This window comes from Lissotriton vulgaris, chromosome 8 (assembly GCF_964263255.1).
Source record: "Lissotriton vulgaris chromosome 8, aLisVul1.2, whole genome shotgun sequence".
NCBI lineage: Eukaryota > Metazoa > Chordata > Amphibia > Caudata > Salamandridae > Lissotriton > Lissotriton vulgaris.
The window spans coordinates 1,272,460,466-1,272,487,300 of NC_141696.1; the positions used below are offsets into that span (position 1 = coordinate 1,272,460,466).

At 44.8% G+C, this 26,835-nt stretch overlaps 1 protein-coding gene across 3 annotated transcripts in view; it reads right to left on the minus strand.

Moving 5' to 3' along the window:
• Positions 1-26,835, minus strand: part of SGCG (sarcoglycan gamma) — a 929,299-nt gene that overhangs the window by 331,824 nt on the left and 570,640 nt on the right. For all 3 annotated transcript variants that reach the window (XM_086935198.1, XM_086935197.1, XM_086935199.1), the window contains exon 4: positions 5,619-5,706. In XM_086935198.1, the coding sequence (XP_086791324.1) occupies positions 5,619-5,706 (88 nt within the window). The remainder of the gene's footprint in view (positions 1-5,618; positions 5,707-26,835) is intronic.

Here is a 26,835-nt window from a genome sequence, read left to right on the forward strand (position 1 = left end):
GGCTCCCTGTCAGGGAACGTATAGAATTTAAAGCACTCTGTATCAGTCACAGGATTGCTCATGGAAAGGGGCCAGGCTTTCTGCGCAACCTGCTTCTTCCATGCAAGCCTACCGGGCTCCTGCGCTCTATGGGCACAGGCCTGTTCGTGGTCCCTAGAATTAATAGGGCTAGAATGGAAAGGCGTTCCTTTCGCTTTCTAGCCGCACAAAGATGGAACTCCCTTCCACAGGAACTTCGTCTGGAACCCTCTGAGGCAGTGTTCCGGAATGAACTGAAAACTTTTCTGTTTCCAAAGTCCTAATCTACTGGCGCATGCCTTGCGACACCTCTCATGGTTGCTGCTCAGTCTTGACAGCGCGGGGACCACCGATAGGTGTAACCAGGCACTTTAAAAACTCAGAATTATTATTATTAATTAGCAAGCCATTTTAAGTACATGTTCTGAACACTTGTCAAGGAAGAGTTCCCCAGCTACATGATGGATTTACAAAAATATGAGATGCTTGGTATCAAACATCTCATATTAATACACCCACACTGACTCCAGAGATGGATTTATTATACATGTATCCAGAGGGCACCATGGAGGTACCCCCTGAAAACCTACCATCTAACATTGACTGTCCTAGCCAGCCTAGCACAACAGACGAGTTTCTGACCACCAGGGGTGAGGGCCTTTGCTCTCAGGGAGTCAGGAACCTTGCGTGTTAGGGCAGGGGGTGTTTACAACCCTTCCCACAGGACGACCTGCAAATTATCATTTCATGGCAGGGAGCTTCGAAGAGCCCACCACCTTTGGTATGCTAATTGGACTTCTATCACAGGAGATGAAGCCAAAATCAGTAGTCAGAGAGGCGTGTTCACCATTAGGCTAGTTCTACCCCTAAGGTGTCTACCTGAAGTGAAGACAAAAATCTGAAGTATGCCATCTGTGTGATGGCAAACCTAGGAACTCTGGGACAAGGTTATGCTCACTTTCCACAGGAAGTGGTCATATATGGGGCTTAGTGACCGCAGGGGTCAGTAGCCCATTGGCTACGACCCTATACTCCCCTAACACCCCTGAATCTAGTATTTAGGACCAGGAAATTAGATCCTGCTGACCTGAAAGAAGAAGACGGGTGTGAAGAGTTGCAAGAAGCAAGAACAGGAGACTAGCAACTGGCTGGGTGCCAACCCTGCAGGCCTGTGTGCCGCCTTCAATAATTGCACCAAAGATGACTTGTTCTGCAGCTTCTGTGTCTCCAAAAGCCTGGGAGAACTGTGAGCACTTCACCCATGAACCAGGAAATTCTGTGAAGCAGTGGAGCTGCTTCCCTGCATCCCACACGCACTCAAAGAGACCTGAGAGGACTTTGGACCGCCAAAACCTGACACATGAGAAGTTATTAATATTAATGAACAGAAACAAAAACTAACAGTCGACATTTATTGCACATATATTTTGACATTCGCTTTGGTAGTATCACACAAACATTAAACGAAATTAAGCACCCAGAGATAATCGTACGTATTCACAAACATCTGTCACACTCGGTTTTGTTTTCTCTCGCCAAGTTTGATCTTTGAACAGTAGGTTAACAGGCCATTAAAAACGCATGGATGGTTGCTTCTAGGGGTTTTTCTATGCAACATCTCTGTAAATTGAACAAACATGCCTGCAGCCCTCTATCTTTTTTTGATTGATGGTGATCTTAAAAACAATAGATCACTGCGGTAAAACAGAATTTAAAAAGTTATTTTACGCTTTGCAAAGAAAAGTAGAACTTAATGTGTTTTTTGTGCACTCATACTTTCATAATTGAAACCAACTTTTTGATGGTGGTAACTTGTACTTTGTGGACATGCTCAATCGTCAACAGGACATCACTTCCAGTTAAGGAAGCTGTCATGTTTTGGGAGTACAGTTTCTATATCATTTTTTGCTATAATGAGTGAAACCCAACCTCTAGCTTGATGTTACAATCTCAGCAATTTCACAACGGATTGCTTTCAGTGTATGGGCCAGTGCCTGCAGTTTTATTTTCAATATAGCGCAAACTCGACCCGAAAATATTGGAGCGCTTTACATGAGCACACGTTCCTTTATACAAGGGAGTATTCATTTAAATTTTTTTCAGGCACAGGAGATTAAGTGATTTTCCCAGAACCGCAGTCTGTTTCGTCTACGTCAGACTCGAACATCGTTCCTCCAGTTCCAAAGTCGGCAGCTCGGCCAACAGGGCCACATCACCTGATGTCATCAGTACTTCCTAGGTGCACTGTGTCTGCACTAGGAGATAAGGAGTTCAAAGATAGTGTATAGCACTAAATTCTGGTACACCCGTGGAACACCTTAAGTTTGCCTGTGGTCTAGATAAAAAGGCCCACGTGTGACTCAGTTTGCGCTAGAGCAACTCCCATCTTCCTACGTTGCACACTAGAACAGTTCATGTCTGTCTGTAGCACTATGTAGCATTTTACATCTATAAGTGGTGCACACTAGAAAAGCACTAAAATCAGAAGTGGTACATTCTAAAACAGCTTAAATCTGCCTATAGCGCAAACTAGAATGCCCCGCATCTGTTAGTGTGCACACTAGTATACCTCACGTCTTACATGGCGCACACTGAAATTGCACACATCTGCCACTGGCGCACACTGGAACATGTCACACATGTACGTGGTGCATGGTAAGTCAGCTCTTCATTTTGTAGAGAGCACACTGCTACAGCCCACCTCTACCTTTGGTGCATGTTGTAACAGTTAGACTCCGTTTGTGGTTACACTGGTGTGCAACGTAAGGCTGGTCTTGTAACCACTCGGACAACACGGAGGTCCTCATCCTCAGCTCCAACCTTCAGCTTAGGATGACTCCTGGTGGCCGTTGGCACTGGGGGCAGCCCCGACACCCACGCACGCAACCTGGGAATCATTCTCGACTCAACGCTCTCAACGACCAAGCAAGTCAACGCCTTCTCCTCCCCCGCTTCAACACCCTCCGCATGCTCCGCAAGATCTACAGATGGATCCCGACAGATACAAGAAAAACAGTCACCCAGGCCCTCGTCAGCAGCAGACTAGACTACGGAAACGCCCTCTACGCGGGAGCACTGACCATGCTCACACGACTAAAACGCATCCAAAACGCCTCAGCACGACTGATCCTCAACGTACCACGCCCTGGCCATTTCACCCCCACCTGAGAAATCTGCACTGGCTCCCCGTCAACAAGAGGATATCCCTTAAGCTCCTTACAACGCCGCACACAAGGCACTCCACAAGACCGGCCAAGAGACGGCTCTCCTTCTACATCCCCAACCACCAGCTACGCTCCGCCAACATCTCCCTCGCCACCGTCATGCGCATCCGAAGAACAACCACCTCGCTGCCAAGACATGGAACACCCTCCCACTGAGCCTACGACAGACCCAAGACCTGCTGACCTTCAGGAGGATACTCAGGGCTAACTATAACTCCCACCCCAGCCATATACTGCTTATGGCCACACATATGACATCACTCATGACTTGTTCTATGACATTATTAGGACATCACTGATAACACCTCAAATGATACTATTGATGACATCATGGAGTACATCATCCAATGAGTGTTCTAGTTTATTTTACAGTTTACATAGTAGTGAGGATATTACTTTCTACATAATTTTGTACAACTTGGGCCCAGCTAATGAGTGAGTGTTTACAAAATGCATGGGCTCGTAATGCACCATAGCTGTGTATAGGTTTTACTTTACTACACTCGATGCCACTCCACTCTTCGTCATAAACTATATGCCACTGTACTCTACACTAATCCTCTGTATGCCAGTCCACACTACTCAAATGCACTGCCCATCACCCCAAGCCACTACACTATACACTATTACACTATACACCACTCTATTCTAGGACACTACATTGTACCCTACTCCACTATATGTTATCCCACCACATGCAACTCCATTCTACAGCACTGCACTCTATGCTATTCCAGTTCTGCCACTCCACTTTATCCTACACCAGTGTACACAAATGTTCTGTACACTATTCAACTGTACGCCACCGTACGCCACTTCATTTTACGACAAGCCACTTTACAATAGTACAGTCAACACCATGCCTCTCTCTACAGTACGCCACTCCAATGTACACCACTCCACTATGCACTATTGCAGTTTATGCTTTTTTACTGTACAAAGCTCCACTCTGCACTATTCCAGTGTACGACACTCCACTTTACACCACTCCATGCCAGTCCACTCCACTATACCCTATTCCACTGTATGCCACTCCAGTCTACACCACTCCACTATATACTAATCCACTATATGCCACTCCACTCTACCCCACCCCAATGTACACTACAGTCAATTCTATTCCCCTCTACACCACTCCACGCTACTTCTCTGCATGTCACTGCCCTCTACGACACTTCACTCTACGCCATTAAACTCTATGCTATTCTGCTCTGTTCGCAGACCTCTGTACACAGTCTTGTTGCATCATTCGCCACCCTATATTAACTATAACTCACCCCTTCTCCATGCATTGGTTATACCCTGGCATATTTTATATCTTTCAGCATTTAAAATCAGAGCACGTATAATAACACTTTTTGCATCTCAAATAACAATTTCTTACAAAAAAGTGCATGGTAGAGAGGAGAGTTATAGTTAATGTAATGTGGGGAGTGATGCAAAATGACTGGTGAACAGGGGTGGGTGACGAATAGTAAAAACAAGGTGGTGGGTAGATTATAAATGTAAATTATAACTGGTAATGGGCAAATTAGAAATGTAAGTTATAACTATAACTTTGGAATTTCTAAAGTTTGTATAGTTTAAGTTGGGTTTGTATAGAAAGAATAAAGTTTTCCGAACAAAAACTTAGTTTTAACCTTTCTTTTTTCATTAGATATATACACACACACAACTATATAGAGATAGAGAGAGAAATGAGGAACCAGCTTTCATTAGAATATATATTTTTTTCATTAGAAATGTATTACTGAGAAGCCATGCATTTCTTATCGTAGTAGAAAGTGGTCTATTTTGAAATTCTGAAAACTATATTCCCTAAGTGGGGTTGATATGCGGTACACTACTTTTTCCCAATGGTGACGTATATTCAGTTGCAGATATAATAAACTTCCGACTTATTAAGTATAATAAAGTAATATTGTTTAGTTATTCCTGTTTTTTTTGTAATTTGATTTTCGATGAAATTCTAAAAATTGGTTTTCCATGACTTGTTTTCCTCCAGTGTGTTTTCTCAGTTTTCCATCTTCCATTAATTCACATACATGATACATCACTGTCATATGTTGCTTCCCCAGACGCTTGAAGGAAACAATCTTACTCATCCTATATTGTAAAACGTGTCATAGGCCATAAATTACACTGCAGGTGTCAAATATGTTTTATGTCTAAATGCTTTTTAGGCCTTTGAAATGTATAAATAGGAAAGCATTTAAAATGAAAAGCAGAGGCAGAGGAAACCTTGATAAAGATACCAAAATATTGATGCACTGTATCCAATGAAAGATCACATTTACTTCTTTCTACAGCATTCACTAAATTATAAATAATCTTTAAGGAACAGTTTATAGGAATAGAAAAATGATGGATACTCACCGACAAGTAATCTACCCGTAACCTGCCCTTCGGGATTTCGAGCATTTACAGTTACATTGTGAGTTGAGTGAAGGAGCAGAGGTGAATCCTAAACAGAACAATAACATGTTGAATTATTAGTACCCCGGTGGTTTCAAGCATGCTCAATAAAAATCGTGCACTTCACTGTAAACAGAAAATGAAGTTTCATTATCATTTTTATTAGAGAAATCCGTCCTCTGTTGATAAGCGGAGTCTCTTAATGGCGCAACACAAACATTGCACTAAAGTAAAAGATAGGTGTATACAATTTTGGATCCAGAGAAATCTTGCCCAGATGCCAATGGATTGAATTAACAAAAACACACATAAATTGGCAGGGTGAAGTGGAGACTTTTGTTCGCTCTGGTTAGTAGTGTGCAGAACCTGTGAAATACCATTTGTGGGTGAGTGATCAAATGTAGGTCAACTCATCGATGAAGGAACCGAATAATGCTGGGGTACAAGTCACATTGAAGTGGATTTTAGGTTTGACACAGACACCTTTACATGTCAGTCACATCTTTTGAAGTCATTACATAATACTAATATTATTACACAAAGTGACAGCCCTCATCCTCTGCTTTTTATGTGTTTCATTTGCATTTGGGAGTAGCCCACATTGCAGCTCTTTGGGACTGGAACTCAAGGTCAGGACTGGAGTTAAGGCATTTTACTTGTTTCCTCTAGGAAGCTGCAAGGCAAAAGAGCCAGTCTCTTCGATGGCAGAGAACAGAGTTGGCTGGGTCAGACTGGCCATCCTGGAAGCCCTGAATACTGCACACAGCCCTGAATCCTGGAAACCCTGCATGCTGCAGGGCCTGGAGGCACTGGCCATGTTTTTTAATCCTCACTCACTCATCAGCCTTGTAACCAGTGTGTGGCTGCACAATGCACTGTTAGAGAGTAAATACTCACACTATTTCTTGTTGGGTGTTGCGGTAGAGGGCCAGATGCTGGACTCGACTTCACAGCCAGCATTGTTTTAACTAATAATTGGGACTTGTCGGGAGGACAGTGAACAGAAGACACAACTCTAGCATATATGTGCCCTTAGTATCCACACACCTAACTGCGAACCTAGACAGAGTAGATGAACGAATATTGTGTCTGATATGGTGTAAATGTGAACATGCCCTGATTATTATGAACGGAGGGTATATTCTGGAGTGAAGTTAAAGAGGTTTCAAATTTGACCATATACTAATACTGAATGATGAACCAAATCAGAACCCATTTGTATTATTATTGAGTGGTGGTGCAAATCTGGGCATGCAGTAAAGGTTATCAAATAGTGTTGCAGTTGTGGCCATGCAGCCAAGAGTTCTGAATGATAGTGTAATAGGTGATGGCACTAACGAGAACCTACTGAAAATCTTAAAATGCATTGGGATTTTTGGGTGACTAGAGAAATCTAAACATTCGTAAAAGTAGCAATTAAAAGTAGCAATTATTCATATAATTCAGGCACATCGGTATGATAGTGCCCAGTCCTTGTGTGCTTTTTTGTGAAGGCATTTTATTTGCAATTCTTGGAATTTCAAAACTTCACTACTGCTATCCGAGGCCTCATTATTTTAGTTTGGTTAACCTGTCTGCATCCATCCATGCACTCATTCACCCATTCATGCATTCACCCATGTATCTACTCATGCGTACACTCACTGATTTGCTATTCATTCATGTTTCCAACAATTCATGAACCCATCTATGAACTCCCCGATTATTATGCAGTTAGAAACTTGCTCATCCGTTGAACCACTGACTCATTCTAATATCCATTTATGCAATTATGACACAGACAAGTCTATAACTGAAGAAGCACTTTTGCTTATAAAACGGCCATTTACATTGGATTTGCCAATGCTTATTATAGTTGTGAGAAAATATATACAAATATTTAAGTAATTCTTTTTTACCCAACACAAGCTATGTCGCAAAATACATATTTCCTGGTGTATATACTTGTAAATTATGTAGATATGTCCCAATGTATATATTTTAAAGCACCATACGAAAGATGTATATATCCCCGCTTTGACTCTCTCGCTGTTACAAAATGGCCGATGTATTGTCCCGTGTATCAAGTTACTTTCTGCTAGATAGTCCTATTTTCATTACCATGGTCACTGAGGTTTAAATTCGACAGAACGATCAGTTGTTTTTGAAGCGTGACAAAGGCTTAATTGCTGAAACGCGTTGCTTTCTTGCTAAATATTAAAACCTTTTTCCTGCACACGGAGGTGTTTGGGTCGTTTGTGCTTATTCGTCACGAGCAGTGGAGAGCATATATATATATATATATATATATATATATATATATATATATATATATATATATATATATATATGTGTGTATATATATATTAACTGAAAAAACGATAGGTTTAACCCTCGTTATAGTTAGGAATTAGCATTTAAAAAACCTTTGAAATTCACTGAAAAAACCATAGGTTTAACACCAGTTATAGTTAGCTGGACATTTTACTCATACAAAACCATTGAAATTCCCATGTTATAGTTAGTTGGACTCACTATAACTCGCGCGCCGCCAATCCACTGCTGATGATGTCACATATTACATCATTCATGACATGGTCAGTGACATCACTGATGACATCTCAAATGACATCACTGATGACATCTCAAATTACATCACTGATGACATCATTCATGTGATAATACGATACACCTCCTCACACTCTAATCTAACTTTTGATATATCCAGTGTTAAATACAGACTACCATTCCAGAAACCACAGTTTATTATCTTGTATTTTAACAATATCATAAATGTTGATGGATTTCCAATCATTTACATATATATTCTTTCAACCACCAGATAAATACAGTATAATTTCAGTTACAGTCACAAATGATAGTTATACAGAACCAATCAATCCAATCAACGCGTTTCGGCGAATGCCTTCCTCAGGAGTTCTGTATAGCTTCAATAATTACTGTAATCACTCTTGGTAGTGTGGCCTCACATAACATTCATGTATGGCATCTATAGATATATCTAAGTTAGAGGATGTTTAAGTATTGTACCACGGGGTCCCACGACTTCTTTAGTATCTAATGAACATGAGAGCTATGCCTTAAATAGGTCCATTTGTAGTTCGGTTGATTATGATGGATGAGGTAGATCTCACAACGTCCCGATATCTATCCGCCCATATGTATCAGTATAGTTCTCTATCTTGATGCTGCACTTAGGTTCTGTTTTGGAGGCGCAGGTCTAACTTAGCTAACAGTTAGGGCTGGATGGTCCATTTTCTTGTGGAAATAAAGTCTCCTGCAGGATCCACAAGTGGTGTTTTAATTCCGTCGACGTCCGAATGAGACTCCCCGGCATAGTGATACACTTTCCACTTTTAGCAACAAGCTCTGCTGTTGCAAAATTGCAGTAAACAGTTAAAATGAATTGAACGGGTAAAAGCGAAGGCATGTTCCCTTGGTGGATGCTCCATCATGTCAAATACATTCCGAGGGAAAGATACTTTGTGTTGCGGCCTGCCCTTACAGCCAAGAAATGAATATGCCACGAATGACTATAGGTCAAGGTTGCACCCAGTGATTAATTTGTAAAGAAAAGAAAAACATAAGTGCCGGAGCCTGAAATTTTCTCAGAAGCCTGCGGGCGCTGCTGCCAAATATCGGGGTTGCCAATACCATGGATGTATGATTGATTTAACCCCCCCCCCAGCTGGCTGACTTCAAGTACAGAGACCCTGTACCTGTTCCCACAAGTGAAACCAGCTCAATCCATCTAAAGCCACTGCTGGTCTGCCCTTTGGATGATAGGGACCACATGTCCCTTAGTGTCAGGTACAGGAACTGCTGGAGAAGCTGCAAGACCCTGGAAAGGTATAGTCTATACATTACCAGGGCTGACAATGAACTATTGGTCATTGGTGGTATGGTTAATGTTCATGTATGTGTGTATATATATATATATATATATACATATACATATATATACATATATATATATATATATATATATATATACATATATATACATATATATATACATATATATATATATATATATATATATATATATATATATATATATATATATATATATATATATATATATATAGTTCAATGAGAATCCCCAGACCTCCACACCGACGGCATGGCGAAAGAAGGAAACAGACCCCACGGCTTCAGGCAAGATGTTGCTTTTATTAATGACCTTTCTGGCGACGCATTTCGAGTGGCTTGTACTCTTGATCACACACCGTTAAATGGGTCAGCCTGTTATTTTTAAATGCTTGATTTCCCTGACCCCTCCTATAGGCCACACCTCCTAACGTGCATCACATGATTATTTTAAACATAGGCATAGAAAAGGTGCAAATGACATAATGGAGTAAAAAACAGACTGTATTGGACATTTGTATTCAGTTAAAAAGTAAATTTTGCCTGAAATCAATTCAAATTATATAACAAGTTGATTCTGTTTTAAAAATTCAATCCGTCTTATAATTTAACAATGCATAAAATGTCGCATTTTAAAAATTATTTCCATTTAAAATTATTGCACATGTCTCATTGATTATTCTCAACCATTTATCATAACTGCATGAATGCAAAAACGCCCAAAGGCTAATAAAGCGACTGGTGCTGTATCCTTACTGCATGAATGCACATACTATTCGGTATATAAATTAACCAGTACTGGTCGATTTTGAATAGCAATCAGATTAACAAACATTAATTTTGCCTGAAATCAAAGCAATCATGTGACATTTGATATATGTGTAGTGGAACTCCACCCTAATAACCCCAAGCTCATGTCCTGAATAATTATTTAAATTCAAAGTACTTGAATTTATATACATCATAAATATTGCGACTTATTTACACTATATATACCTAAACAATTCAAAGTATATGTGCTATTTATGTACATGAGCTTGATAATAAATGAGAAAAAAATGTGGGGAAAAAAAACAAAATGGAAAAATAACAAAGGAATGCTGATATGAAAATAGATATTATACAACCTATGTACAAAATTTACAAGAAGAGAGATAAAATTGCATCAACACATACCATAGTTAATCAGGTGTATTGAATTCATAATATACACTTTATATGTGCCTATGTCTTGCTTGATGGGTTAATCGTGGTAGGTTCCGATTTGACTTGAACTTACCAAATGAGATGAAACCAGGACTTATAAATGCAAAAACAACAACAGTGGGCTACAAATGCACAAAAGAAGATGGTATTTACAGAAAGTTGTGAAGATCCTCGGTTGCGTTAAGCCCATGGGGCTGTTTCCTGTCCAACGCAATGATGTATTGGGTTTCCAACTTTCTCAACATTTTGTCCCTGTCACCACCCTGTCTTTGCAGAGGCACCGCATCTATAACATAGTAACTCAAACATGTGTCATGTGTTGAATTAAAATGTCGTGCCACAGGGTAGGCTAAGTCGTGATTCACGACTGCACGCAGATGCTGCAAAATTCTGATGTGCACCTGCGACCTCGTGCCTCCTACATAGCACAAGCCGCAGGTGCACGTCAGAATATACACAGCAAACTCCGTGCGGCAATTAAAATTGCCTCTGATGGCAATTTTGGCGCCAGAGAAAGGATTGACATAGTGAGTCATGTTTTGCCCAAACTTGCACGCACGGCAAGAACTGGATTTGTAAAAGCCTTTTCTATTGAGCCAGTCACTGCCACTGACCAGCTCTGGGCTTGGCTTCACCAGTCTGCTGTGCCTGCTGTAGGCTCTTTTAAAAGTGATAATAGGTTTGTCTGTAACTCTTGAGCATAGTACACCGTCAGTTTTAAGAATTGACCAGTGTTTGTTGATGATGATTTTATCTGTCTTTGTTGCTGACTGAAAGTGATAATCAATCTGGGAGACTGATCATCACTTTTAACTTCAGCAGGCTTGGGCATAAGTAGAGATGCTCTTGATCTTTCTTTAGTTTTGAGTAACGCTTTGGAAAACGTTGACTCACTGTAACCCCTACCCCTCAGACGTCTTGACATCAAACTAGCTCCCTCATCAAATCTTTCAGTACTGCTACAGATTCTTTTCAACTGCAAAAGTTCCCCCAAGGGTATACTTTCGATTACATGACGGGGGTGTCCACTGCTGGCATGCAGTATACTGTTGCCAGCAGTGGGTTTGCGGTATAGTGATGTCATGATATTGATTCCTTCAATATCAATTTGACATCCAAAAATTGGGCTGATTGACTGCTAACACTGGATGTGAAAAATAAATTGCTGCTGTTCATGTTGAGTGTTTTAACAAACTGGTGTGCGCTTGAAATATCACCCTCCCATATGCAAAAAATATCATCAATAAATCGTATCCAGTGTTTAACATTATTAAAACCCGGTGCGACGATGAGATCCCGCTCCTCCCACCAGCCCACGTGTAAACACGCGTAGCTGGGGGAGAAGCAGGATCCCATCGCAACACCTCTGATTTGTTTCCAAACATCCTTGCCGTACATGAAAAAATTGTTATTGAGGCACCACATCACCAATTCACATAGTATTTGATTGTGACCATAATACTCACAAGATTTATTTCCTAAATAGGGTTTGATGGCTTCAATACCTTTGTTATGTTCAATACTGGTATATAGTGATTCGATATCTAGTGTTATTATACACCAGTTCGATTGCCATTGTATGGCACCCAATTTGGACAGAAAATTCCCAGTGTCTTTGATATAACTGGCAAGACCCTGGACATGATATATATAGTGTATAACTGTAATCATTGATTAATCATACAATACTGAAAATGGAGTGACAACTGAAAAGTAAAGTAAAAGCAAATTAAGTTTCAGACAAAAATAATTTAAGTTCCAATATTGAGCAGCACCAATATTGTCGAGCCTATATGGAGGTACATTTTTTTTAAATTATATTTTATTGGCCTTTCGATGGACATGAGTTTGTCTATGAATCAAGTAGTCATGTCAAACAAAAAAGCAAAACATATACAATAACCCAACATAGTGAATACGCCGACTTTGGTCACATATGCATAAGATGTTTGTCACTGTAGTGATCTCCTCCCATATCCTCCCCTTTCCTAGGGCTGTGCCACCCTCCGTACATCTTGAAGCTTTTCAAATATACTCAGTGAATACCACCCTGCATTCACAGTGTATTGGTTCAAATTTTCTGCAACAGTAGTCATGGGTGAGCCATCTTCCCCACACTTTTCATATTTTCGGAGAACCCTTTTCCCTCATACACCATTTTTTCTGTTATTCTACATACATACATACTCCTTATGCTGGACTGCACCCTAAAGTATGCTCGAAAGTCCCCCTTTGTCCACAGTTTTCAGGCATTCTATATACCGAAGAGCTCTTGTACAGTACATTCTATGTAGCATCCAATTCTCCAATATCTGCTTGCAATCGGGTCCTCAACCTCACAAAGTCATCCTGTCTGCTGTTCATTTAAGTAGGATATTTAAGGGAGATAGCCTTCACTGTCAGACGTATGTTTACTAATCTTCCCAGCGGGAAATCCTCTTTGGTCTCCTTGTCGGGAGCAATCATTGTCTTTAGGGCATGTTGTAGCTGAAGATACTTAAATGTCTGCATTAGTGCCATTTTGCATTTTGTTTGTAGGTACTCCAAGGCCACTGTGTTATTTGCATCCCACACATCTCCTAGTGTTGAGAGGCCAATCACATCCAATTTTCGAAATCCTGGTAGCGCAGTCACTGTGCCAAGTCTCATTCCCATGAATAGCGGGGTTTTAGGGGAGAATCTGTTGTCCCATCCTAGTTACCACGTTACCGTATTCCACTTTGATATCACTATGGATGTGACTGGCGGGGCATCTGCACTTATCTTCCCTCCATATGGTATGTGTAGATTCCCTTCTGTTCCATATTAGACCTCATAGTACTATCTACAAACATTTAGTAATGCTTTGCCCCGATCTCTGGAGGGTAGCTATCACTATTCAGGATGAACTGTTTCTCCATAGACGGGTACAGAGCAATCTATCTACCGTCCGGAAGAAGGTCACCAGGATTGTGTATGGGTTATTTTGCAGTATGTATGCAAAATGAGGAAATGTGATCATTTTAAGAAGCGCCACTCTGCCAAGAATAGAGAGTGGCAGTGCCTACCAAAGTGCAATATCCTGTTGCAGCCTGTGAAGCAATGACGCCAGATTTTGTCCATTGTGTAATCAGTCCCCTAGGGATACACACAGTCCTAGGTATTTAAAATGTTGGGTAGTGATTTTTAGTCAACAACCAAACCGTTTAGAGAGGGTGCAAGGGATATTTAATTTAAAGACCCCTAGCTGATTATTATCCCCAGCTACTTACATATGTATAACACAAAAAACAGGGGGGTCTACCAGCTTAGTTATGTGGTTGCACTGTCAATCCGAGTTAACAGAATCTCGGGGTGGATAAGTCACATCAAGACAGCTTATTTCAAAACAAGGTGAACACTATATGTATAGGAAAGACCAACACAGTACAGATCATTCATACATGGTTGACAAATCCAAAACAATTAGCAACGGGTTACCATCAATTTGACTCAATGATCAGTCCTATCATATGGCCAAACCCCGGTGCAAATCAGGCTAGTCCCTGATCATTGGGACTTCAAGCGCTGCACCATTAGTTGCTGGTCAAGGATTTGGTCCACCCATACAAACAGACCAACAATGATGGCTGATCTTTGATGGTAAAGTGAGAAACCGTGCAACAGAAAAAATAGTGACTTTAAAATAGGATGGAGTGTCCTCCTATTTCTAACTTTATTCTACGGACGAACCACACCTCCTAATTAAAAACATAGAACAGTGCAAAAAAAGGACAGTCAACAAATATCTGTCTAATAACGGGCCAACATGTTTCTGCCTAGCGGGTATTTTATCCCATGGCATTCGGCAGGGCCTCTGTTCTTACAATAGTTGCACTAAGTAGTGATGAAACAAAAGAAACACCATCACCAACCAAAGTGAAAAAGTAGGATGTAAAAGGGTTGAGTACGATACAACCTGTACCAACCAATGACATTAACCCTCCATGTCAGATAGGAAATACGAATTATAAACTTACTATGTCAATCACCTATACAATGTGTTTCACCAAAAACAGTTTCAAAGAAAATATTGTATTTATGCTCACCCTTCATGGTAGGGAAATGGACCTCACCTCACCTGGACCTTGCTCAGGTTCTACGAGGCCCCGCACTACTGACGAATGCCATGGGATAAAATACCCGCTAGGCAGAAACATGTTGGCCCGTTATTAGACATATATTTGTTGACTGTCCTTTTTTTGCACTGACTGATCATTGAGTCAATTTGATGGTAACCCTTTGCTAATTGTTTTGGATTTGTCAACCATGTATGAATGATCTGTACCGTGTTGGTCTTTCCTATACATATAGTGTTCACCTTGTTTTGAAATAAGCTGTCTTGATGTGACTTATCCACCCCGAGATTCTGTTAACTCGGATTGACAGTGCAGCCACATAACTAAGCTGGTAGACCCCCAATTTTTTTGTGTGTTTTGTGTTATACATAGTGATTTTTAGTGGCAGAGGTAATTCTCCCTATGGTGTGGAATCGCCCATGATGAGTATTAGGGTTTTCTCACAATTTACTCTCAGGCCGGAGAACACTTCGTACACTCGGAAAATCTCTCCCACTCTTCTCAGGGATACTAATGAGTCCACCGCATACAATATTATTTAACTGCATTTAGGAATATGCTGCCTTCCCAGGAGGCTCCCCATCACCATCTCCACACTTGAGGATCGAACAGTACCCACTCCACCAGAGTGTCTATCGCCAAAGCAAAGAGCATTGGCGACACGGAGCAACCCTGCCTAGAGTCCCTCTGAATGCAGATGTTACTGGAGAGGTTCTGATTGGTTTTTAACCAGGCTCTGGGTTTGGTATATAGGAATTATAAATTTAGATACGAACCCCATCTTCCTTAGAGTGACAAACAGGAAGGGTCCTTCAATAGGCACTGCCAGCTCCTCAGCCACTTTATTATTATTATAGGGGTGACAGAGATTTATTTTAGTAGATCTGTGAGGTATGAAGCCATTCTGTTCCGGATGTACAAGATCTGAGATCCCCCCCATAATCAGTTTGCTAACACTTTAGCCAGTACTTTGGTATCTACATTAAGCAGAGATTTTGGGTCATAGGACTCCCATCAAGCTTTTGGTTTACCAGTCTTGGAGATGAGCACTATCATTGCAGTGCGCTAGTCTTTGGAGAGTTCTCCCTTATTGTACACCTCTTAAGTACATTCTGTGCATCGGTTCAGTTATTCTGCTTGCCTTTCATTGAAAGAATTCCACCGGGAGCCCACTCAGTGTCTTCCCAGATTGAAGCTGCATGAGTGCTATTTGCACTTTTTCTTTTGTGAGATCCTCTCTCAGGTTTAGGGCCCTATCTTTCCCTAATGTCTTGCAAGGGCAGTCGTGTACACAAGCCTGTAGGTCCTGTTTGAGCTGAATTATATGTGTTGAATAGAATTCTGGTAAATAGTCCCCTAGTATTGCCACTATTTCATTACACCCTGTAATGTTTTTGCCATTCGGAGCCACGATATCCCTGATATCGTTCCTATCCTTGTCTGTACCATTAAGCTATGCCAGGCGTTTACCCGCCTTGCCCCATGCCTCGTATATTCATTTCTGTCTCGCCATGTAAGTACTGAGTTTCTCAGTACTATCTGGCAGTATTCTTCCTTTTTAAGAGTTATGCGTGCCTGTTTGTCATCCTAAGGAGGTTGGTAGATGATGTTTTTCTAAGTCAACTATTTTACTTTCCAGATCAAGGCACTTTTTTCTTTTTTTTTTTTGAAAACCTTTATTGTACCTTCTTACATTTACACAGCAAGTCGCCTACAACTCCGAGGGGCCGGCCGCTAAATTAGAAGAAATAGCAATGACAGCCTTGCGGAAATGAGGTCCATGTGTTAAAGAAGCTACTGTAGTGAAAAGGCTCGCCACAAAAATAAATGAAGGTCATTAGTCCAAATCACAATTCAAAATAAATGAGGTTTTCATTTTTTTTTTTTAAAAGAACCAGAAGAACAACAGGAAATCACATTGCGATCATTGAGGAATAACATTGCAGGATAGCTGTAGGAAAGATCCTCAGGACAGGATAAGGTGCCATGTAGTAACTAGGGTCTAATGTCGAACGTGGGAGAACTGCCGCACCCCCACTCCTCTACCCAAAAGGTGTCCCTACCTCGACTGCCCCCCTTCACTCCATCCCTCCCTCATCATCCGATTCCAACGGGTCATCTTCTGGCAGTGGATCGCAGATGTCACCTCGATACACATTCCATGGGGACCACACCTTATTCCACTTGCCTGGACATGCACGACTCAAGTACACCGCCCTTTCAGTTATCATTGTTCTGTCCATATTCATGCACCATTGTGACTTCGTTGGAGGTCTGCCGCCCCCTAACGCTGTGCAATATCCCGCTTCGCTACAATCATCCCTAACGTTACCCAGAGTCGACCATGCCGAGGCAGATCTGTCGGTTCCCACACGTTGAGGAGACACCGCCTTGGCTCTGGGAGAACCGAAATCTCTAGTACCTGGGATACAGTACGCAGAATCTGTCGCCAATAATTTTGTATGCGTGGGCAGTCCCAAAACGTATGGAAGAAGGTGCCCTCTTCCCCGCAGCCACGCAGACAAAAAGGGTGTGGTGTTCTGTGGATGCGGTGTAGCAGTGTTCTTGTGTAGTATACCCTATGAAGAACCTTGAGCTGGACTAGTCTCATCCTAGCCGAGATGCCCACCTCTTTCGGTGACGCCAGAGCCTCATTCCACTCGTACTCATCTAGGGCGCCCACCTCCTGTTCCCACCTTTCCTTCAGGGGAGCCAGAGGATCTGGCGAGTTGTTCAGGAGCTTACGATACGCCAGTGAAGTTGCTCTCTCCACCATGAAGTCAGTCAGGAGGCGATCCTCCAGCGGGGAGGACTCAGGGAGAGTCGATCCAGAGGGGATGGCCGAGAGCAGTGCATGACGAATCTGCACGTATCGGTATGATTCGTGTGGCCCTAGGTCATATATTTCTCTCAGGCGGGTGAATGAAATAACGTCACCCCGGTCCCACATGTCCCCCACCGTGGAGATGCCGATGGAATCCCAGAGGGAAAATCCCTTGCTATTTCTCAAATTGCCCAAGGCGTGTGCATCCCAGAGCGGGGTGAGTTTGGTGATTTTCCCTTTCCAGCCTAACGCAGCTGTCGCCGCGTGCCAGGTTTCCACAGTGAGTTTAGTGGGCCCTGTGAGAAGTCTCAGCTTTCTCCGGTCATAAAGGGGGGCAAGTATGTTGTTAATGCCCAGCTGCGCCCTGTCTGCTTGAAATGCCGGATCAGACTGCGGGGCATGCAGCCACTGGTTAATGGGCCTAAGTTGTGCTGCCCAGTAGTACAAGTGCAGATTCGGCAGTGCAATGCCCCCATCATACCAGGCTCTGCAGAGTTTAGCTTGAGCTTTGCGCGCCGGCCGATTGCCCCACAATAGCCCCGAAACCACCGCTGCGACCTTCTTGAAATATCCTGCTGCCACCGGAAATGGCGTATTATCTAGGATGTATAGAAAACGGGGCAACGATTTCATTTTGTACAATGCTGCTTTCCCCAGCATAGTCAATGGCAACCCTGCCCAGAAGTTGGCGTCTTGCTTGAGACGCTCCAGCGGTGGTACTAAATTCAGTCTCTTATACTCAAGTGGATCCCTCGTAACATAGATGCCTAAATATTTAAAGGAGGAACCAGCAAGTCTCAAAGGGCAGTCTGGTCCGAGCGTCGGGATCTGACCTGCCAGTACGTACATCTCGATTTGCTCCAATTTATGGTGTAACCAGAAACCTTGCCATGCTCGTCGCACAAGTTCAGAAGAGCTGGTACTCCATGCTCGGGATCCGTTAAATACACCAGCATGTCGTCCGCATAGAGGGACAGGCGGTCTTCCCACCCCTCCTTCCATTGTATCCCCTTGAGCAAGGGAGTTTGTCTTATGCGATTAGCCAGCGGTTCCAGGGTTAGCGCAAAAAGCAGGGGAGACAGAGGGCAGCCCTGCCGGGTGCCCCTCCCAAGTGGAACTGTGCGCGAAATGTGTCCATTTGCAACTACGTGTGCCACAGGTGCCGCGTAGAGTAGCTTTATCCATGATATGAAGTTCGGGCCAAAGCCCATGTGGGACAGCACCTCGAAAAGGTAGGCCCACTCCACCAGGTCGAAAGCCATCTTCGCGTCCAGGGCCAATATAACTGCACTATCACTAATTTGGTCTGCCCTCGCCAGCACCCCATGAACCCTACGAAGATTTAGCGCAGTGTTTCTATGAGGCATGAACCCCGATTGATCTGGGTGGATAAGATCAGGCAGGTGAGCCAGCAGTCGGTTGGCCAGGAGTTTAGCCAAGATTTTACTTTCTGCATTCAGTAGGGAAATGGGGCGGTACGAGGAACACTCCTCCTGAGGCTTACCGGGCTTTGGTATAGCCACGATCGTGGCCGTTCGCTGGTCCAGTGGGAGCAGCCCCTTCTTGCGGCATTCTTCATACATTTTAAGTAAATAAGGACAAAGGTCCTCAGATCGTGCTTGGTACCATTCCACCGGAATGCCGTTCGGACCGAGGGCCCTTCCAGGTTTGAGCGCCCCTATGGCTATCCGTATTTCGTCGATGGTTAGTGCCGCATCTAGGTCGGCCATTGCCTCCGGTTGCAGTATAGGGATATCTATGTCGCTCAATGCACTCTGGGCCATGATCGCGGTCACCTCCCTTTCGGGAGTATACACCCTTTCGAAGTGGGCCGCCAGTGCCTCCACTACTTGTTCGGGGTTAGTTAGCATCTCACCATTCACATCCTTCACCTGCTGAATCCCTCTGGAGCTACCCCCTCTCTTGTCAAGCCAGGCTAACATCTTTCCCGCCTTGTCGCCTACATCGTACACCCGATTCTGTGTCTCAGTGATATGTCCCTGTACTGTGAGGCGTGCATGGTCTGTGTACAATCGCTGCTGGAGTGCAAGGTTGTGTGCCGTGTCCTCTGTAGGGTCAGCCTCGTGTGTAGTTGTGGCTGTGCGCAGTTGGAGCTCAAGTGTAGACTGCTCAGCTGCTTGTTCCTTCCTATGGGCCGTTATGGAGCTTATAGCCTGCCCCCTTAGCACTGTTTTGTAGGCCTCCCAGAGAACCTCGGCGGACGCCACAGTCGACTCATTCTCAACAAAGTATTGCTCCGTGGCCCTTTGAAGAGCCCTCCTGATTTTCGGGACTTTAAGGTAAGAGGCCTGAATAGGGTATATGCGGTGACGCGACTTTGTCTGGGTGGAAATGGTAAGAGTTACCGGAGAGTGATCTGAAATGCCTCGGGGGTGTATGTCAACAGTGTCTACTCGCTGTATCCCCTCCCCCAACGCCAAAAAATAATCAATGCGGGAGAGACTGTTATGGACTGTGGAGTGGAACGTGTATTGTCTGACCTAAGGGTGAACATGACGCCAGATATCTACCAGTCCCAGTGCCTCTAGGAACCGCTGAAACCGGGAGGGCCCCCCCGGCAAAGCAGCCACCGGAAACCTGTCGAGCTGTGGATCCGCCACTGCATTGAAATCCCCACCCAAAATTACATCACTGTCGGGGAGAGATAACAAGAAATCACCCAGGGCTGGAAGCATTACTGAATGGAGGGACGGCGGAACATACACAGAAACCACTGTCAATGGACGAGCGTCCCACTGCCCCACCACCGCCGCAAAGCATCCCTGATTATCGGCTTTCGTACTCAGTGGAATAAAGTGTGAGGATTTTTTAATCAGGACACCCGTGCCCCGCGAACCCGAGGAAAATTCCGAATGTACAATCATCCTATACCCCCTCCTATCTAAGGCCTTGGTAGCCCCTCCCACCAAATGAGTTTCTTGTAAGAGTGCTATTTGGGGTTTATGTCGCTTCAGCTCGGTTAGGACTAGGCCACGTTTCACCTTGTCCCCTAGGCCCCGTACGTTCCAGGAAAGTATTCGAAGGGCGGAGCCACTAGTCCGCGCCCCATCCAGCCCCGCGGCATTGAGTTGTTCATCCGCCATCTTTAATCACACTACCACACATGAATCGTCCAGAAAGAATCAATCGTACCTGCAATAACACAATTCTAGTAGCAACACACTTTACAGTTCTTGATCGACTTAGTGAATTTCCAATGAAAAAGAAACAACCCCCCCCCATCCCTTCCCACCCTGCCTCCCTGCTTAACGGACCTACAACTGCCCGCCACCCCAACTTAGCAGAGCGCTTAACCCATCCCACAAACAGAGTACTTGCACGTCGGGGGAGAGTGTCCCCCAAAGCAGGCGGCTCCCTTGCTGCCCTCGGGATGCCCAGGCCGGCGTCCACTAACGACGTAGTTGAGTAAACAAAGTGGGAAGAAGTCAAAGTCAAAGTCCAAACATTTCACGGCCTGCTGACCTTATTTGCCCCCGGCAGCCCCGGACAAGTCTTGTGTTGGCGATGCACTCGCACTCCTTCTAGCCGAAGTCTGTGAGCCGGGCCGGCTGTCGTTCTGGTGCCTGCTGCGTTGTCGGCCAGACGTGCGATCCACTGTGCGGCATCCCTCCAGCCAGTCTCTTGCCGCCTCGGGGGAGTCAAAAAACCAGACCTTCTTGTCGGCCACCACTCGTAGCCGGGCCGGGTATAGCATGGAGTACGGCAGTTCCTGTTCGCGCAGCGTCTTCTTCACTTCCAGGAAAGTTCTCCTCCGTCTCGTGACCTCTGCTGTGTAGTCCGGAAAAAAGGATATGCGCAAGTTTTGGATCTGGATGGGTGGTGCCACTCTGGCCGCCTGTAGCATCGTATCACGATCCCTGAAGTTAAAAAGTCTCGCCAGGATCGGACGTGGGAGGGCCCCTGGCTTAGGTGTTCCTCCGGGTACCCTATGGGCTCGTTCAACTGTGAAGAAGTTGGAGAGCCCCTTGGGGGCCAGCTGATTTTTAATCAAATCCTCCACGTACAAGTCCATGGCCCCTTTGGTTTCAGATTCCGGGACCCCCAAAATGCGGACGTTGTTCCGCCGGGAGCGTCCTTCATGATCGTCCAGTTTGTCTTTTAGTAGTTTATTATCAGTCTGCAACTTTTCCATTGCTACCTGTAGGTCTGAGACATCCTCCACCAGCGATTTAGCTACCACCTCCACCTGCTTTACTCTTTCACTCATCTTCTGGAGGTCCGCTCGTATCAGGGTCACCTCGGTAGCAGTCGCGCCCACCGTTGCCTGTACCTGCGCCAGGGCGTGTAAGACATCTTCCAGGGTAGCCTTCTTAGCCCCTTCACCTTCCGTGCCTTTGCCCAAAGATTTGCGCTGCTCCGACTGGGAAAGTGTCTGTTTGTCGTAGGCGAATTTATCGAGCGTAGCCTGAGTGGCGGTTTGTCGGGGTCCCTTCCCCGCCATTGTGGCTCGACGTCGGAGCACTCTCGGTGGACAGGTAGTCAGGACGCCTTTGTTCAGCGGCACCAAGGCGTCTTGGCGGGCAGACAGGCCAGGTATAGTTTGCAAGTCACTAATGGCGTTCAGACCCGTCGGCAGTGAGTCTGTACCAGCACAGGCAGACGAGATGCAAGATGGCGGCGACTACGCAGTAACTTTCGAACTTCAGTTATAATTATCGCCGCCGTTATCCACTGCGCTGCCTTGACGCCGGAGAGATAGAGCCAGAATTTGAGTGATCGAGAGGGACCCGCCAGTCTGAAGTCCCGCTGGCGTCGGTCTGTGGCCGCTGCGGGCATTTCCGTTTGGCCGCGCCGGCGATGATCCACTTCCGCCTGGATAGAACTCAACTCAGCTACCGCGGCTGCACTCGTGCCACCAGGCCGCACTCTGAGACTAGCTGAAGTAGTTCCTTCCTCCCGTTCCCGGGGCGTAAACGCACCCAAATTTCTCCTGCAGCCGTCGTTCGGTCACCGGACCCGGGGCACCCCTTCTGGGTTTGTTGTTGAGCGGATAGGCATGCGGATTGATGCGGGAAGCCGCCACGCTACGGGAGCCTCTCTAGTTTGCTGCCGCCATCATCGGCTGCTAGCCACGCCCCCAGATCAAGGCACTTTTGTTCCCTTTTCCATTTATTCCCCAACTCTTCTGAAATTATTATTCCCCATATTGTGGTGTTTTAGGCTTTCCACAATATTTCAGCATCCTTTGCTGTTTCAGCATTTACAGTAAAGGTATGCTCTGAGGCCTCCTCTAATCTATCTACTTCCCTTGTACTCCTGAATCTGCATGCTGCCATCTTCCATTCTCCCTACACCCTTGCCTTCCCAGATTCTAGTATGACACGAAGAGGTGAGTGGTCAGATATACCTCTTGCTTTGTATTAAGCTTCTATAAATCGACTCAGTGTAGTAACTGGTGTGAAGAGGTAGTCTATGCGGGAATTCATGTTATGTGCTCCAGAATAATAGGAGTAGCATCTACTTGTCCCGTTCAGATACCTCTAAATAACCCCCATTGCCTGCATAAAGCTCTATTATTTCCCAGCCAATGACTGGTGTGTCTGTTTTGGGGACGGCTATCTAGTTGTGTATGGAAGACGATAGTAAAGTCTCCCCCAGCATAGGTCTAGCTTTGAGGAGGCTCAAAAGCACCGGTCCCTACTTCTGTAGTGTGTCTAATTGCAGTCTCAGGGGGTTTATACATTGACCAGGGCCACTGTCTCCCCTTCCCATTCGCCCAGTACAACTGTATATCTCCAAGGTCTTCAACCCAGTTCTGCAACACATGGAAGGCCAGTGACTTCTTAATTAGGATAGCTACCCCTCTTGAGTCTGCAGTGTCACCTGCTTGAATAGCCACTTTATATTTTCCATGGCCCTAGATAGGTACAGTTGGATCCTTTCATATGTTTCTGTTGTAGGAACACTATATCCGCCACATCGTGTCTAAGGTTTGTGCAACTAGTCCTCTTTTTATGGGATTCCCCAACCCATTAACATTTCATGTAAGCAATTTCAGAATGTGCGTCATTTCAATCCAAATGATTTAGTCCTTCTCCTATGTATAGTGTGTCTCTCCGGGTGATGTGCTATCCTCCTCAGACTGATGTGTCCCTGTATCGCCATCACCCTGTGAACAAATCCCTAAACCCCCACCCTACTTTATCATGCGACAATCTTCGAACTGACAGCCTCCCCAATGCACAGTATGTCCGTCACCCATATAACTCAAACTATTGATGAGGAATCATTGCACAGTCATGTGCCATGTTCCCAGTGTGTGAGGGTGCCGCCCGTGGGTAGCATGCATTATCAGTCACCTGCCGTGCCGGCCATGCCCATTGAGGAGTGATTCCATCTACACTTTGATCTTGGGGCCTTAATTTGATCTCGACAGATAGAATACTTCATGACAAATGCGACAGATATCCCTTCCACCATATTACGATCTCCAAAGGATATAATGAGATTGTAATATGGCGGACGGGAAAACCGTCACATTTGTGATGGAGTAATCCCCTCTTCTAAGATCTAAATCAGGCTCTTTGTCTATGGAAATCATTAGATTATCTCCTCTAACGTCATGGGGGTAACCACCGGCAGGTCAGGATCTTCTCCTCCGCCTCGTTCTGAGTCTCTGTTATTGGATTCCTCAGTCTCTCTCAACAGAGGTTTCCATCGGTTGGGGGTTCCAAAAGTACCAAACCTCCTCGCTCAGACTCTGGTTGAATTGTTGGCGCATTGTGTGCGAGCGGCTCCGCACCTTGTTTTGCCTCTTAAGTGCCCACCATTTTGATAGACGGCATGCCTCTGTGTTCTCAATGATGGATGTATGTTGCAATCTCGCCAATCCCAGGACTGTGTCTCAATTGTAAAGAAGTGCCAGGTCCCCTGGTCAATGATGCAGAGTTTTGCTGGAAAAAACAATGCATATCTAAGGTCCATTTTTCTGAGGTGCTGTTTAACTACTAGGAAGGTTTCCTGTTGGTGCTAGACTACTGTGGTATAGTCTGACTAGATGGTAATTTTTTTTTATCTCTGCCAGTGTCCTTGTATATCCTCACTCTTTGCAAGATAGCGTCCTAGTCTCGAACGTTTAACAGTCTGAGGACTATCGGCCTCAGAGGCGCCCCAGGCTCCGGAGGCCTACCACAAAATCTATGTGCTCTCTCCACGGTAAACCACTTTCATGTTTTCCCCTCCAACACCACTAAGAATAACAACTCTTCCAGGAAAAGTTCCATGCTTTGGTCTTCCACCTTTTCTGGGATACCCACCAGTCTAATACTGTTGCAGAGGGATCTTTACTCAGCATTGTTAATGTATCTGTCAGATTGGCTACTTCCAATTCCAAATATGCACATGGGCCATAGTCTCTGCCATCAAGGGTTCAACCTTCACCATAGTGGACTCCATGTCCAAGACCCTTTCCGCCAGTTTCCAGTGGTTAGCTCTCAGGATCTTCAACTCCTGTGCACAGCATCAATTTTACGTTCTACTGCTGTTTTGGTCTCGTAAATTGCCACCAGTATGGTCTATGTGTGTGCCTTGATTAGTTTACCATCTGCCCCTGTCCCCATTCCATTGTGCTCTCCACTACCCAGCGGTTGCTCTCATTGTGTAGGGGTTTAGTTGACTTTGGGCAGACCATCTTGTGTTCTCTCCCCCCTGTGGTTGGTTCAGCTTTGACTCCCTATTCATTAGGGGAGTTTATCCAATGAGGCCTACCTCCTTTTCCACCTCTCCTGCTTCAGATCATCTTTCAACTGTCCCGGGCTGCCACCAGCAGACAGAGCAGCATCGCCCAAGGAGTGATGTTCCCCCCCTTTGGGTGCATCCAATACTCGGGACCAGACATCTGGCGCCACCAGGACTTCTGCTCAGGGGAGCACATCTGCTCCAGTCACCATGCCTAGGCATGCGCACCTCCACTCGCCTCCTCTCACCGTTGCTTGTTCCCACATTCTGGTCAGTCAGGCCATCCTACACGTTGCAGCACTTTATCATAATGTCTCTCTGTGTTGCCTGCGTATCCCCTATGTTCTGGTGTGGTCACAGACAGTCACTGATCTGCTGTTACTTTCCCCCTGCAAGCACTAGTCTCCCTAAAGGGGGTGGAGTGGGGGTGATGGTCCTCCGAAGCTCCAAGCCACACAGGACAAAATGCAAATTTCGTCCTACTTTCCATGCAGAATGTTGACACTATTTCAGCTACGGGTCGCCTACCACCCAGGAAACCTGACAGAACCAGATATTCCTGAAAACTAGACACAGAGGTGAGTTCAGGGTGTTGTGCCTAACATGACCTTGTCTTACCCACAATGCCCTGCAAACCACAAACAGTGCTCAAAATAAAAAATTTTAGTCACATGTCCGCTATCTATTCTGGAATCTGTAGGGATCCACAGAAGTCTTACCATGCAGCATTCCCTCACTTATCCAAGTAAATGTTACCCCACTTGTGTGGTTCAGCCTAGCGCTTGCAAAACAAAAAGCTTCAAAATGCAGCATTGAGACTTCTGCAATAAGGGTGACTTCAATAGGGGTCAGCCGCCACTCAGAGAAACCTACCAAACCCAGACATATTTTAAAAACTAGATAACGGGGCGGGGGCTAAGTGTGCCGGGATTTCCATGAGGGAAACTTTTTAAATTTGAAGAGATTCACAAAATTCTTACCACCCAGCATTCCACCACTTATCCCAATAAATACGTCACCCCAAAGATGTGGGAAGGCGTAATGCCCGCTGCAGAAAAATGATCAAAACCAGGGACAATGGAAGTCCTGTGTGAGGACTCTCAATACCCCTGGATCGATCCGTGTAGAATTTTGTGGCAATTTACCGAGACACACAGGGATATAGAGTGTGTGCAGCAAGATTCTGTGGTTCCTGACTGCAGCTGACATGAGGGCAGGGTGAGATGTGAGGGCGCCACAAGCAGTGCCTTATGGTTAGAGGTTACTGCAGTTTCCATCTTGTGCTGGAACAGGAAAAACGATTCAGAAACCGGTCCCCGGGAGCTTGTTTCCTTCCCAGTGTAAGAATTGGCTTTTGTAGTTTGGTTTGCCCTGTTCCCATCATGCACTGGGACAGGAACAGACTAACTTGCATACAGCCAGGTTCTGAAACTGGGATGGTGCAGTGAGCTAAAAAACGGTGTTGGATCTAGCCCTGGTCTCT